The sequence below is a fragment of the Dromaius novaehollandiae genome, chromosome 23 (genome assembly GCF_036370855.1).
Source record: "Dromaius novaehollandiae isolate bDroNov1 chromosome 23, bDroNov1.hap1, whole genome shotgun sequence".
NCBI lineage: Eukaryota > Metazoa > Chordata > Aves > Casuariiformes > Dromaiidae > Dromaius > Dromaius novaehollandiae.
Window position 1 is genome coordinate 10,964,263 of NC_088120.1, and position 13,908 is coordinate 10,978,170.

Genomic DNA, 13,908 nt, shown 5'->3' on the forward strand with positions numbered 1-13,908 from the left:
TAGTGATGTGGAAATACCAGGATCTCTATTTACATAAAAAACCAAGAGGGTAATGCTACTGCTGGGAACAAGACAGACAAATCAAATCAGGCTTTGAAGAGGAACTACAAGTTTTATATAAAAAAAAGTCACTGCATACTAGAGATGTTTTATGTAAAATTTAATAGAACCACCAGTTATTGCTTATGTTTGTATTTCTTCTGCTTTGATCTTTGTCCCTCCAAGCCACTTTTTTTTTTCTTGTTCTTATTCTTATTTTTCACGTTGTGAGTTTCATAATACCGGACTCCAACTTTCTTGGAGCGCTGCTGCCTCTCAGCTCGTCTCCTCTGCAATTACACACAAAACTCATTAGCAAATCCACATTATCTGTAGCCTGAATTCATTTACATTCTTTCAATGGATATTCAGTGTACCTTCTGAGTATTTAAGTAAGATACAGTTTCATACCAAACGTTATTCATGTGAATACATGGGCATCTATATGGAATTTCCCCCCCTCAACTAATAAATTGTTAAAAATGAGGATATGCTTTCATCTTTTCAAAAGTAATAAACAAAATATAGGAAGCAAACTGATGTACACAGTCACACAGAAGTCTTCAACAGAGCATACACCATGAACAAACTCCAGTCTTCTCCCCTTTGACAGTTTTAGCAGTTCATAGCAATTCTCTAAGAGAAACTCGCTGCACAAGATGTGCTTACAAGTCACTTTCAAAGTCCTACAAGCACACTATCTAGCTTAGTGTTTAAGTTGCATCAAAGAGAATTGTTCAGACTTGACTAACAAGTACAGGAAATAGTAGCAGCTTTCTTTGTAGCCAGAACTGAACAGCCACTGACTCTTGTCTATCTAGATCCAAATCCTCCAGTCTCCCAGCATTTAGACCCTTATTTTCTTACCAGCATCAGTGGACAAGCTAAGACTGAAAGCAGAACAGTTATGTAGAAAGAATTCTCCATTTCAACACTCCTGCTGTACCCTTGTATTTACCTTGGAAAAATACTCAGCTGGATCACACTATTGTCACATCTCCCATGTCAGTAGCAGGCCATGCTGACTTCCCATTCGCCCTACCTCACCTACAGGCCCTGTCCTCTCTCCCTCCTACCAGTGCTAAGTCTCAAAGCTCTTAAATGATATCAGGCAATTATGTAGAAGAAAGCTAGCTCTACTCCTTCTCTTATTTTTTGTACTACAGATCACACTTACTTCTTTGGATGTAAGTTTCTTGCAAGGCTGTTTACCCAAACGATCATCTTCATCCTCCTCCTCTTCTGCTTTTCTTTTTCTTCTCTTCTCTGTGCAGCCTACAAACAGCACAGATCACATACTCTAGCATCTTCCAAACCCCTCTTCTGTTTGCAGAACTTAAGACTGGAGTTTGTGTCACCATCCTGTCTACTTCAGCAAAGCATTGCTTTGGTTACATTATAATAGCTCCTACCAAAACAGCATGCATGTTCCTTACCAGAGAATCACTCAACTATGAAAGCTGCTCTTCAGCAGCAGGCTGTTTAAAGCACTGTGCAAGTCTAGAAAAGTTTCTTACTCTTGTACTGTCAGAATAAGGTTCTTCCACATTACTTTGCCTTTAATCAGACTTGGAAACCAAAACCACAGACTCTTGTAAGTCATCACAGTAAAATCCATCACCTGAAGTATCCCCATGCTTTTATAACATCATGAAACCCTTCCACCCCACCTTCTGCAGAACATTACACCATGTGGAACAGAAGTTGCTCAGACTGCAGTCTGCTAGTAACACCATTCTGCTGGGAATTCAACATTGGCCTTCACTTTACCTTCATTCACTGGCAGAGCGACATATCATCTTACTATACAGACAGGTGTTCTACAAAAAGGCGACTGGAAGATCACCAGGAAGCCCTTAGGTTAGCTGATGGACAGATTTAAATAGCTTCAGGGAAAGAACTTTCAGTCAGGAACTAACGAACTCTTATCTCTTCAACTCCCTCTCTTCTCTTCCTCTTGGGATTTTCAAATCTGCACTTGGAATATATCTCAGTCTTTTGGTTTACCTCTGTCTTCATTTTCTTTGGGTTCTTCGGACTTCTGCTCAGATTTTGCAAATACTTTTTCGCTCAGCTGTTTCGGGATTCTACAAGAGAGAAAATAAGCAATGAAACAGTGTCACAGTCCAAAAATGCAGCCATCTTTTAGAAATGGTCAGCCTCCAACACATCCTAATAGCCTTTCAGGAAAGCCACCTCCTTTGCACCTAGAAAACATACTCCAGTCATCTTGTCTCTGTAGTTAGTGGACTTGTGCAGTGCCCAAAGGGACAAAATAAAACACTTAGCTTCAACAGTTTTGTCCTTAAAGCTGAGGAGTGAGTTTTGCCAAAACTGAGCCTGCTGTATCAGCTAGGATACGCACGTACATGTGCGGAGACTGAAGTGGCATATCCAAGTAGAACACCAGCCTTGATATTAATCAAGAATGAACTCAACATCAAAAAGAGATCCAAGGAAATGTTATTGCTACCTAGAGTACCAACAGGTTTCTAATCAATAGCCTAAGAAGCAGCTTTCCAAAGGCAAGAACACTTTTGGTTAGGATGGCAAATAGAAAACTTATTTAAATATTTCAAAAAACAAAAACCCCTGCTGCTTAGTCAAGTTTCCAATATTTATAGCTAAACTAGATATGTTGTGGCAATCCTAACACAGAGGAACCAGCCCAGCAAGTCATGAGCGGAGTGCAACTACAGTAGAACCACATTAACCATTTTTTCCTGTGGAATACTTAAGTCACTGAGCAGAATCAGATACCTTATTGCTGAGAATCTCTTGGCTTTGGCTTTATCCAGGAATTTTTTGCATTTTGCAATCTTTTCCTCCAAAGCCTTAATAACTGCCTTAGAGCTCTCCCTGGCATCTTGTACAGCTGACTGTGATTCCTCCTCTGCTGCAGAGTCTTGATGTTGCTCATTTTCCTCCTCCTCCTCTTCCTGCTCCTCCTCTGCAGGAGAATCACTGTCTGTTTCATCAAAGCCTGACACATCCACAGGAACCAGGTCTTCTTCTGAGAACTGAGGCGCCACATTAATCCTCCCAAAATTCTGCCGGACATGTGACATAAGTTGCTTCATTTCAGTGTCTGTATTGTTTTTCTCTTCTGCTGGCTCCACATTCGATGCTACTGGCTCAGAGATTTCCTCCTCATTGTTATCTTGGCTTGATGCCATTGCTACTTCCAATGCAGGAGGCTACAAGAAAGAGTGTAATGGATCCATTATCCACAAACGAAGTCTGACCCAGCATCTCCCTACTACATAAATATACACTTTGTATCACCCCTCCTGCATTTTGGATCTGCCATGTTTTTTACAGCAGCAGCCTCTGGGAGCAGGAAAAAGAGCGAGCAGAAAGCTGATTTGTAAGCAAGTAGTGTCTTCAAATGCAGAATCTTACAAAATGGTACTAGCCTTTATCTATCCTAGCTGTTCTCATTCAACTTCATTCCTTTGTGGGGGGAAGAAGGCACAGAAGGTCTGAAAGCATTGTAAATAATTCCAGAAAATACATTAACAGTCAGAAGGCTATGGGTATGACTGCACACATAAACAATCCCTGGAGGACAGCCAATGGTAGAAAAGGCAATTTAAGAAAAATTGACTCTTCCCCCCCCCTGCCCCTCAAGTGTTAGAAACAAATCAAGGAGTTTTAATGACTCCAGAATAATCATAAAAGTAATTTCCATTCAGATGCTGCACAGCACATCAGGCTGCATGGAATGAAATGCAATAGCAAACTTGGGTCTGACATTATTGCAAAACAGAGTATTCTCTAGCAACAGAGTCTCAGGAGAGCAATTTCCATTTTCTCTCTCTGGAAAAAGCGTAACACACTGAAGGCAGTGATAATTACTGACATTTCTGCTAGTCAGATGACTGTAAGACAGCTCAGTGTAAAACAGAACAGAGCTACCTTGTCCTCTCCATGTATTTACCAAATTCATGTGAGTGTCACCTGAATCATCAGATTAAAGCAGAGCTTGAGATGTGCACCGCCCAAGTTACAACAGTGAATACTATTAAAAAAACCTGAATGATATGCAAGAGAAAGACAGATCCCATTATTTGCAGGAACAGGGATAGGCATTAGCATCACATTCTCACCTGTGGACCTGCTTCTGCATTAGGTGGCTTCACAAAGAATGGAATTCTGCCCCTCTGCCAGTCATTGAGAACCATCTTGCTCACCGTTTGCACATCAGGCTCGCCACCCTGAAAGAATCTAATAATAATTTCTGTCCACATTTGCAGGGCCAAACATACCATCTTTGTATTTCCTCATAGCTCCCATGTTCAGTGCCGGAACATGGCCCACATACTCTTCCCACCTGCAAATGCAGAAAGTTGTCTCACCTTTAGCAGTTTTCCAGTCCTAGCAGCAAGCTTCTCAAGGAAGTCTTCCGTATCCTTCCAGAAATCAATTTTGTATGTCTTTCTGATGTACTCTGGTTTCGCTCTTTCCAGCACTGCACTAATATGATCTTCAGGGCTCTTAATCTTTTCAACTTGAACCTAAAAATGAACGGCAGAAAATCAATCCTTTGGAACATCAACATGGATCTTTGTACAAAAGCTCAAATGCTTTAAGCAAGCCTATCTGTGATGAAAGTTCAGTTTCCATTCTTCAATCACTGCCACCATTCCTTCAGATAAAAAAACCTTCCCTTCCTAAACTTAAGTTATTTATTTATTTATTTTAACACACACATGCAGGACAGTTTCTGCACCAGAAAGCAATTCAGGGAGATGACATAAGGCTCAGGTGTCACCATTCTCCTTCATACCGACTATTAAGCTAATGCATCTTAATGGTAAATCTTAAACTTTCCCTCTGCATAAAAAGGAACAATTGTACAGCCTGCTCAGGCTCTTGGAGAGCTATATAAAGACAATTTCTGCTCTAGACACCCCCGTTCTAAAGTTTGCAATAAATAATTCCAAAGTTATTACTTCTGAAGGTAAAAGTGTGTATTAGTTCTCTGAACCCATCACACTGACAACCATAAAGACTTCCCAGCATTTAGCGCAGATACGTACCACTCCCTTCAGTACAATGTCGGTTTCTGTGTCTCCAGATGGATAAACTACACCCGGGCAGTCAATGAGAAAAATTCGCCGCATCAAGGTAATGTATTGCCACACCTGAAAGATTGATAGTCTCCATGCTACCTCCTTCCATTCATAGCCATTGGTTCCGCTTTTTAGATGCGTGGTAACAGCATACAGGAGTCATCTTAGGAACTTGGTATTACACTCAGAAACATAATAAACCTTGGCATATTTGTTAGCTAACCAACATATATTGCACCTTTCTGCTTCTGTATCAGCTAATGCTATACCTAATGTATCAAAATATTAACTCACAGGACCAAAATGAAGAAATTACATTCCTGACAAACTCTGATATTCAGTTTTTGTTCTTTCCTGATCTTTAACTTCAGTTATATTTACAAGCAAAGGGAACAGGCTATAAAAGAATGTTTCTGTAACTTTTCCCTTCTTATTTACTGTCATATTTTTGAAGAACACAGTTGGAAAACTAGCACTGACGGAGCCTGACAGCACAAACACACTCAATCACTGATTTAGGGCAGCTGAGCATTCAGATCACAGCACTACAATACCAGGAAATTAGCAGACACAGGGAGCTTTCCACTAGCAGTGCTCCAGAGCAATGCCTGATGGTCAGCCACTCCTTAGATCCAGGGTCACATAGCCTGTATAGTTCAAGTGTTGACCTTGAAAACGTCACTGAGCAACAACAACTACTTTTACATAAGTTCTGCCTCCTGCAATGCACTTCCAGAATTAATTTTTATCTCAAATACAGGGATTTTTTCCTACCTTTGTTTCACCTGCGATGGGGGCCACGCTGCAGACCTTCTTAGACCGCAATGTATTAATCACCGAGCTTTTGCCAACATTTGGATAACCAATGAAACCCACGCTGATCTGTTTCTTGTCAGAGTGCAACTGTTAAGAAATAACACACCTTTAAGAACTCAGAGAAAGGCAGAGTTACTCTTAAGGTTCTAAAACTTACAACAACTGAGCAGTTACTGTCCTCATTATAATGAAAACAAATACAGCTTCAAAGTATACCAGATCAAAAAAATGAGATCAGCTCCTTTCTATTAGGAGAAATGTATAAGGGTAAAACTAACAGGTCATTGAAGAACTCCAAGCGTTTAAGAAAATATTTGCAGACACCTATTTCAAAAGGGAAAAGTGAACCTCTCGCATTCTTTGTTGCTGTAAAACTACTTGTGGATGCCTCAAGCTAGAAGCCATTTAGGTTGAGAAAGCCAGCTTCTGTTTGTATTTGCTCAAGACAGCATATCTAACCAAGGCAATAAAGTATCTCTCTCAAGAGGATGAAGACACTTAAAAGGAAAAATATCTTAAGAGAATACATGCAAGCCATGAAGAAAGGGACATATTTCAGACCAGTTTTAAACATTTGAGTGTTTCTTAGGAGCATCAACAGGATACTCTTTCTATAAGAAACCTAGACCAGAGATTTGTGGTCAAAGTAACTCTTACCGGATCTGCTCAGTTTGACAAACATTTTGAACCACTCTCAGCAAGAAACATTTTCCATTTGCTCTCCAATGAAGGGAGCGCTGTAGAGGGAATCATTCACTAACAGAAAACACTTAATAAAAAAAAGAAATCCAGACACCAACACCACAAAGTTCTGTACCTTTCCAAACTGCCTTAAAAGCTGTATGAAGGCTCCTTTGCCAAAAGGGTTCGTGAGACTGGCATGAAAAGCAAGTGTTGGATACTCCTGAGAGAGGACAGCAACCCAGCGTTTCTGAAGAGGAAGACATAGCTGAGTTAGGAATCCTGATCTTCACATGGGTCCTGAATGCAATTGCCTATGAAAATTACTATGTAAGAACCTTTGAAGCATTTCACCAACTTAACAGCTAAAGGCACTGACTTACTGTTTTAATAAAAGTCAAAGTTTCCCCCAAACACCTTCACTGCTAGCTAAAACTAATTAGCTTAACAATATAAAACAGACCAGCTGTGGTGGATATGGATCTTAAGAGGACTAACATTTTGCATACTCTGGAGACATCAGCTGAAGGGTTAAATCCAGACAGAGGAAGTAGAGAATGTGGGGCTAGCAACTGTTGCTTGACTGAGCCAAACTTGGACAGATTTACACTGCAATTGTTACTTTTACAGCAGGCAAGCAGAGAGTTCCCATTGACCCACTGTTACATTACGCCCTCTGAGAGCAGCATGAGGACCAGCAACAGAATTAGAACAAGAAGTCCAAGGAGTAACAGGCAGGACAGAACTTACTGTAGCCCAAGTAGGAATAAGATCACATTTGTTCAGAACAAAAATGAGATGTTTCCAGTGTTTTTCCTTTTTAAGGTAGGATTCCACGTGAGGGGAGCGAGTACCCATGGGATCCCTGGCATCAAGAACTTGCACGACAACATCTGATGAGTCTATCACCTGAAAAATAACACAGAAGAAAAGGACATTACAGAGTAAGACATCTGCACCTCCAGAAAGAAAACTAGTGATTTGCTAAAAGACATCATTAAGCTAAAAACCTTGCATCCATGATGAACAACTGTTACTTCTCCATAGACCAGTGAAGCTCAGACTAATATCCACTGATCCCCTACTTTCTCTTCTGCTACACTCCCCCTAATCCAGGCTGGACAACTAAAGTGTTTACTTGTTCTTATGTACTAGGAGGATGCTCGCAGCACTTGGAAAAGTAAAAACTTCACCAAGAGGGGTAAGTTAATTACTTTAGTAGACAAAAAACAGTGTTCTCCATCCATTTCACAGCAATTCAATTCTGCCATTTCATAAAGGATCATGATATAAAAAGTGTTTTCTGGATAAGTATGAAACGCACAAACAAGTAGGAACCCGCTGTTAGTCCACTAAGCATCTACAGCAGGGAGCTGTCATTTTATGACTTGCTTCAAGCCAAGTGAATTTGTTTCACAGCTATTTCCTGCATTTTTGGCAGCGTCTTACTGAAATCTGTTTTGCTCTATCATTCCTAGCACTTTTAGATCTAAATGGGAAGGTTTTAAGCTACATTCAGAAATCCAGAGCAAGAAATCAAGCAATTTCACATCTAACAGTTACTGACCACAGGCAAACTGTGCTCTTACAACCATAATTCATTCTCTGGTAGTTGGGATGACTCAAGAAGGGGAACCGAGGGTCAGAGACTTCCAGAGAAAACCCTGTCAACTTGCCAGATGTTTTTAGCCTAAAGAAACTTAAGGACATCTGACTGGTTTACTTGTGGTGAAGCCCCAAGAATCCCAGAGAGGCTTATGCCAGTCTCTCTCTAGATTATATATTTCTGGGGATATATATCCCATTGGGACACAAGCTCCAGAATGAAGTCAGTCACATAGAATCTCTATCCCCTCCTACAGCTGTTTCCCGCCCCCCCCCCCCATTCTAGTTGTACTACCATCTTAGTAGCAGACCAATATTAAAAAAAAAAAAGTATTGTTTCAAGTCAGCCAATTCAATTAAGCTGACAGCAAAACAGCAAGGGAGTTACACACTTGGGACATTTCTGCATGAAGAAAATCTTAATGCTTCTAGCCAACTTTGAAAACAACAAATTCAGTTGTATCAAAGGTTCCTTAACAAAGGCAAGATTAATAAAGGGTTTTCAGATCTTTTCTGATTATCACTGTGTGATGTTTCCAGCACAGTGCTGAAGCACATGACTTAAACACAAAAGCAGATGCATGTCTGTTGTAAATCGTAAGTGTTGCTTACCTTGTAGAGCTCACCCCAGATTCTTTTGGACTGTCCCTTCTTAAATATTTCTTCTTGTGCTTCATCCCTGGAAGTGGATTACCAGAGACATCAGCAACCGCAGTAACAGAGATACAGTGCTGTCTTCTCCATAACCATTTGCAGACTGAGGAAATGAGGCCCAAATAATAGAGAGCTGAGATTTGGCTTTTTTTTTTTTTTTTTAAGCCTACCCATCTGCAGAAAGATTCTACAAACATATACTGTTTTAGAGGGTCATATCTACACATTAGTTGGTTTCCTGTCTAATGCAAAATCTGAGCTTGGGGATATTCAGACATGCAAGAGTAAATGAATTACTAATGAAGACAGGAGGTTCCAATAAAAACAACCATTTGCTTAAATATACAGGGACAAAAGATTATATGACACCAGTCAAATTTAACTAATTTTGCTTGCTTATTCACTATATGCTAACAGCATTGATGGATGTACTAGGAGCCTTTTTTTCTTTTCCTTCTTCTTTTGAATAAAGTTGGCTGTTCAGAAGTGTAAACAATAAATAACTTCTTGCTATTTACCTGACACCACTGTCTTCTGTCACGAGGTCTCGGTCCTTGTCCTGGTCATAAGATTCTGATGAGGCTTCTGCATTCTCCAGCAGAGACTGCACATCACTTGCAGAAAGAGTTGGTTTCTTCCTCTGTGATTTGGGGCCAAATGTTGTTTCAAATGTTTCTGTGTCAAGAATGTGAACTCTGGAGGTCTAACAAAAGACAAGTTGGTAAAAAAAACAAACTTTTTTCCCCCCATCTCTCACAACATGCAGTGTACAAGACCTTAGTACAGTGCTACTCTGCAACCTCTGACAAGAGTTATAGGCACTTTCCTAACAATGTTTGAATTTTCCAACTTAATCTCTGAGAAACTAAGTGGATATGTAATAAGCAACAGAACACATCACACTTGCCAGAGAACTATGCTTCGGTTCTTTCACCATAAGTGTCGTCAAATGTAATTAAGGCTACAATGACAAAAATTTAGCTGCTATCTTTGATCATTTCTTGTTTTTCTAACAAGTGCACAAATCTTGCCAAATTCACAGATTTTTTGTCAAGGATAATTACAGTCAAAATTGTAGGTTTTAATGCCTGCAATGAATGCCAGCTTTTCTTGGAAGTGCATATAATTCAAGCTAAAAGAAGTTGTTTGTTTTTGTAATGCACATTTTAGTCTCTGATAAAAAGGTTACCTAAATTAAGGAAAAATGTTATTATATAAACCTGGAAAGTTTCCATATGAAAAACATCTAGCAAGAGTCCAAAATAACAGTCCAGACATCACAAAAGAAACCTAGTATTAACAAACTTGATCTACTTGCAATGAAGTTTGCATGCAGAATTTCTGACTCAAGATAAAAAGTACATACTGGAATTCAAATCCATCATGCAAGAGCATTAGCAGGGTGAAGCTGGCTCAAAAAAAAGATCTATGTATGACATGAGCTATTAGAAACATTAGAACACGAGGTGGCAAGCTGCTACAGTCATCCTCAGCTGGCACTCTAACCTTAAAATATTAGAAGGTAAATTTCCTAACAGAAAATGAGAATTCCTAATAAATAATACAGATCTTCTCACAGGGAAGTAGTACACTGTTTCTTTGCCTTTACATTTGCTGTCCAACTGATAGGCTCAGGAACATCCTTTCCCATCCAGGTAGTGATTTGCCCTAAATCATCCCCCTGCTTGTGGAGCATATCAAAGAGCGTTTCACCAGACTGAATACATGCAGCATAGTTTTCATAGATAAATAATATTCATGACAGCTCATGCTCATAACCCAGCCTTCACTCTACATAGATGAATGACACACACATGAGGCTTGATGCGGTCATGGAAAAGGGACATTGGCAACTTGCTTTGCTTCATCACCACTCTGTAAGGATCTTTCATGACAGTTTCCATCTCTTCTTGAAATTTCTGTAGGGACGATTGCTTGATCACACGAGTATTTCCTGCATGTAAAAAAATATATATATACATATATATATACACACACACACACACACATATATATATACACATACATATATATATATACACATACATACATATACACACTCCCCATGATAATTGCTTCAGAGATCAAGGGTACACTAATAAAACATCAGTGCTCCATCTGGAACCAAAAATACCACTGACAAAAAATAGAGGATACATACTGTACATAACATACATAAGCCACAACATACATACACACACACACACACACACATAGATATATAGATAGATAGATATATAGATAGATAGATATATAGATAGATAGATATATAGATAGATAGATAGATAGATAGATAGATAGATAGATAGATAGATAGATAGATATAAAAAAGCAAACCCAAACTCAGGAAGACAACCAAAGTAGACAAAACAAACACACTTTGAAGCAGTGTGCAGAAATCAAACACCACAAGAACATGCAAAATGTCCTACAGATCCCATTATCTTACATCATCCTATACCCCAGCCTACAGTGAGGCTCCTTCACCTTCAGCAGCACTGAGACCAGAATGTTGACATAAACACACCCTCCGAACACACAAAAGTTCAACAGTCTTTAAGCTTGTCAAGTCTGAAAGTTGAAAAACTCACCAAACCACTTAATATTTGGTTCCACTCTTGCAACGGTGCCTGGTGCCACTGTTGACTGATACTGTAGAGCCTTAATCACTTTACCACGTTTGTTTCTAAGTGACAAATGAACACATGTAAGCGCTAAAGGGCAGCACCCATCTGTCTAGCAAGTTTTGTTCACTAGACCAGAAGTCCCTCCAAAAAAAAAAAAAACAAAATCCACAGTCCCATTAATCTAGAAACGTATCCCTGGAATTGTTACCAGCAACAGTACCGCCTGTAAAGCGGAGTAATTTAAACAATGGAACAGGAGAAACAGAGTGAACCAGTGTGTATGTCCTTACACTGGAATGAGGTCATCATGCCAGAACTATTCTTACCCACTGTGCCACAACCTCCTTAGCAACCAGTACCCCAATCCACCACTTCAACCACTGTCCAGGCTTAGATGGTGGAGAAGACACCTTCCAAGAGTAAAAATCCAGCTTCCATTCACTCCGGGTCCATCCAAGCCTTTGTGTTTGCACAAAAGCGGCAAGCTCGGCAGCACAGGCATACCAATGAGAAGGGCATACCGACTGACGTATGCTGTGCAAGTGAGTCCTTCTTTCCACAAAGACTGATTACTACAACGGGAAGGAATCACTCTTCATTGGCTCAAGGTCAGCCTGGAATGTATCCCATTGCAGTCACTTCAGTTAGAAGACCATGAATTAGATTGACATTTCTTTTTTCTTTCCTTTTTTTTTCCTTCCCCTGTGCCAAACCATGGAGCAATGCCTCTGAAAAGCACCTCATTAGAAGTTTTCCTATCTTGAATTCTGTTCTCTCCCCCCCCCCCCAAAAAAAATCCACACTATTAAGTACAAGTAACTGTGCATATTTGTAAGATCTACCTGGGGACACAAAAGAGCATGTAAAGCGCTGTAAGACAAAGGATAAAAGTTACCATGTGATGGACAAAGAAAAACACTATTCTAATTTACCTACAAACCATCTCAGAAACCAGATGGCACTTGCAGCTGAATTCAATAAAACCTCTAAGTCCCATTCCAGCTTGACCAAAGTATAACTTCATGAAGACTTTATTTTTTCCTCCATGAATGGCTTACTAGGGCGCAAAAGTAACAGAGTACTATTTCCTAGTAAACACCTCATGCACTCACATGGAACTCTTTAAGTTAGCTGTACCCATTTGCCTGTGCAGAACAAGGATCATAAGACAGATTTCCAGGTTGAGACCTGGCTTAAATTTATGATTTTTTAAAAATAAGTATGTATTCTCCAGTCTTTAATCAAAACAAAGTGAAATCTGGCAAAACAAAAATGAAACTCTTAATCTGAACCAGCATTCTCGGAAAGCCCACGGCACCTGCAACATGGCAGAGAGGCATGTTTATGAGCTGGTGATGGCTCCATAGCAGACTGAACTGGGATCTCTCCCTAGAAGAGCCAGATGGATCTCAGGCTTTTCAGACATTTTGGAGCTTAGTACTTGTGAGTTATGCTGCAGTTTTAAACAAGCGAATACTGGGCATTTTTGGTTTCATGACATTCCAGTGAGATCGTATCAGCTGCTGTTTCATGTGTTTCCCAGCTGCGTTCCCCGATACACATCGCTGGTGCGTTGGGGTCCGCGGCAGGGCTCCCTCGCCCGCGGCACCACAGGGAACGCAGAGCCGAGGCTCCGCTCCAGCAAACAGGCGCCTCGTCAAGCCAGAGCAGCTGCCGGCAGCGCCGGTCCGCTCTGCAGCGCGGGCCGGACGTGGCGGCACCGACGGTCGCGCTGCGGGGCCGCCCAGCCGCGCCTGCCCAGCCGGCTCTCTGCCGGCCCGGGGGTGCCCCGGGGGCCCGGCCCCGCCGCTCTCACCTCCGCTCCTTCTGCCGGTACATGTTGAGGCGCCGGATGGTGGCTCGGTCGCGCATGTTGTGTCCGCCCGCGCCCGCCACGCGATCTGTGGAGACAAAGCGGCGTCAGGCCCGGCCCGGCGCGGCGCGGCCCCCCACCCCGCACCTACCGGGGTTGGTGCTGGCGCGGGACGGGTTCACCGTGCTGCGGCCCTTGTAGCGTGGCTTCACCATCGCGGCGCTCGGGGCGGCCTCGCGGCGGGGCTGGCGACCGGACGGGACGGCGCGACCACACACGCCGCACCGGGGAGGAGAGAGAGGCGGCGGCGAACGAGCACTTCCGGGGTCGCGGGCCTTGCGCAGTTCCGACGGCTCCTGGCTTCCGGCCGCGCGGCGCCCCCAACCCCTGTTGCCCCGCCCCGGCATGGGCGGTGCCATGGCAACGCGCGGCGTACCCGCACCGGCGTCGCCATGACGACGCCCCCCCCGCGGCGCGGCCGAGCCCGGTGGCGGCGGCGGGGCCGGGGCCTTTCCCGACCGCGGCCTCGGGGCGAGGCCCCAGCACCCTGCCCGAGGCCCGAGCGCCGCCGCCCCCGGGGCCCCGCCGCCCCCGCGGC

General features: G+C 42.3%; 1 protein-coding gene across 1 annotated transcript; it reads right to left on the reverse strand.

The window, feature by feature from the left end:
* Window positions 1–145: 145 nt before the first annotated feature.
* On the reverse strand, window positions 146–13,660 carry GNL2 (G protein nucleolar 2). Its single transcript, XM_026103689.2, has 16 exons — window positions 13,462–13,660; window positions 13,314–13,398; window positions 11,462–11,556; window positions 10,685–10,824; window positions 9,389–9,573; window positions 8,829–8,895; window positions 7,362–7,520; window positions 6,748–6,861; window positions 5,889–6,017; window positions 5,082–5,186; window positions 4,398–4,556; window positions 4,149–4,256; window positions 2,800–3,236; window positions 2,047–2,126; window positions 1,217–1,314; window positions 146–329 (listed from the first exon to the last, which is right to left on the reverse strand). Exons 1-16 carry the CDS (start codon window positions 13,523–13,525, stop codon window positions 177–179), a joined length of 2,178 nt encoding a protein of 725 aa, XP_025959474.2. The 5' UTR covers window positions 13,526–13,660; the 3' UTR covers window positions 146–176.
* Between the last annotated feature and the right edge of the window lie 248 nt (window positions 13,661–13,908).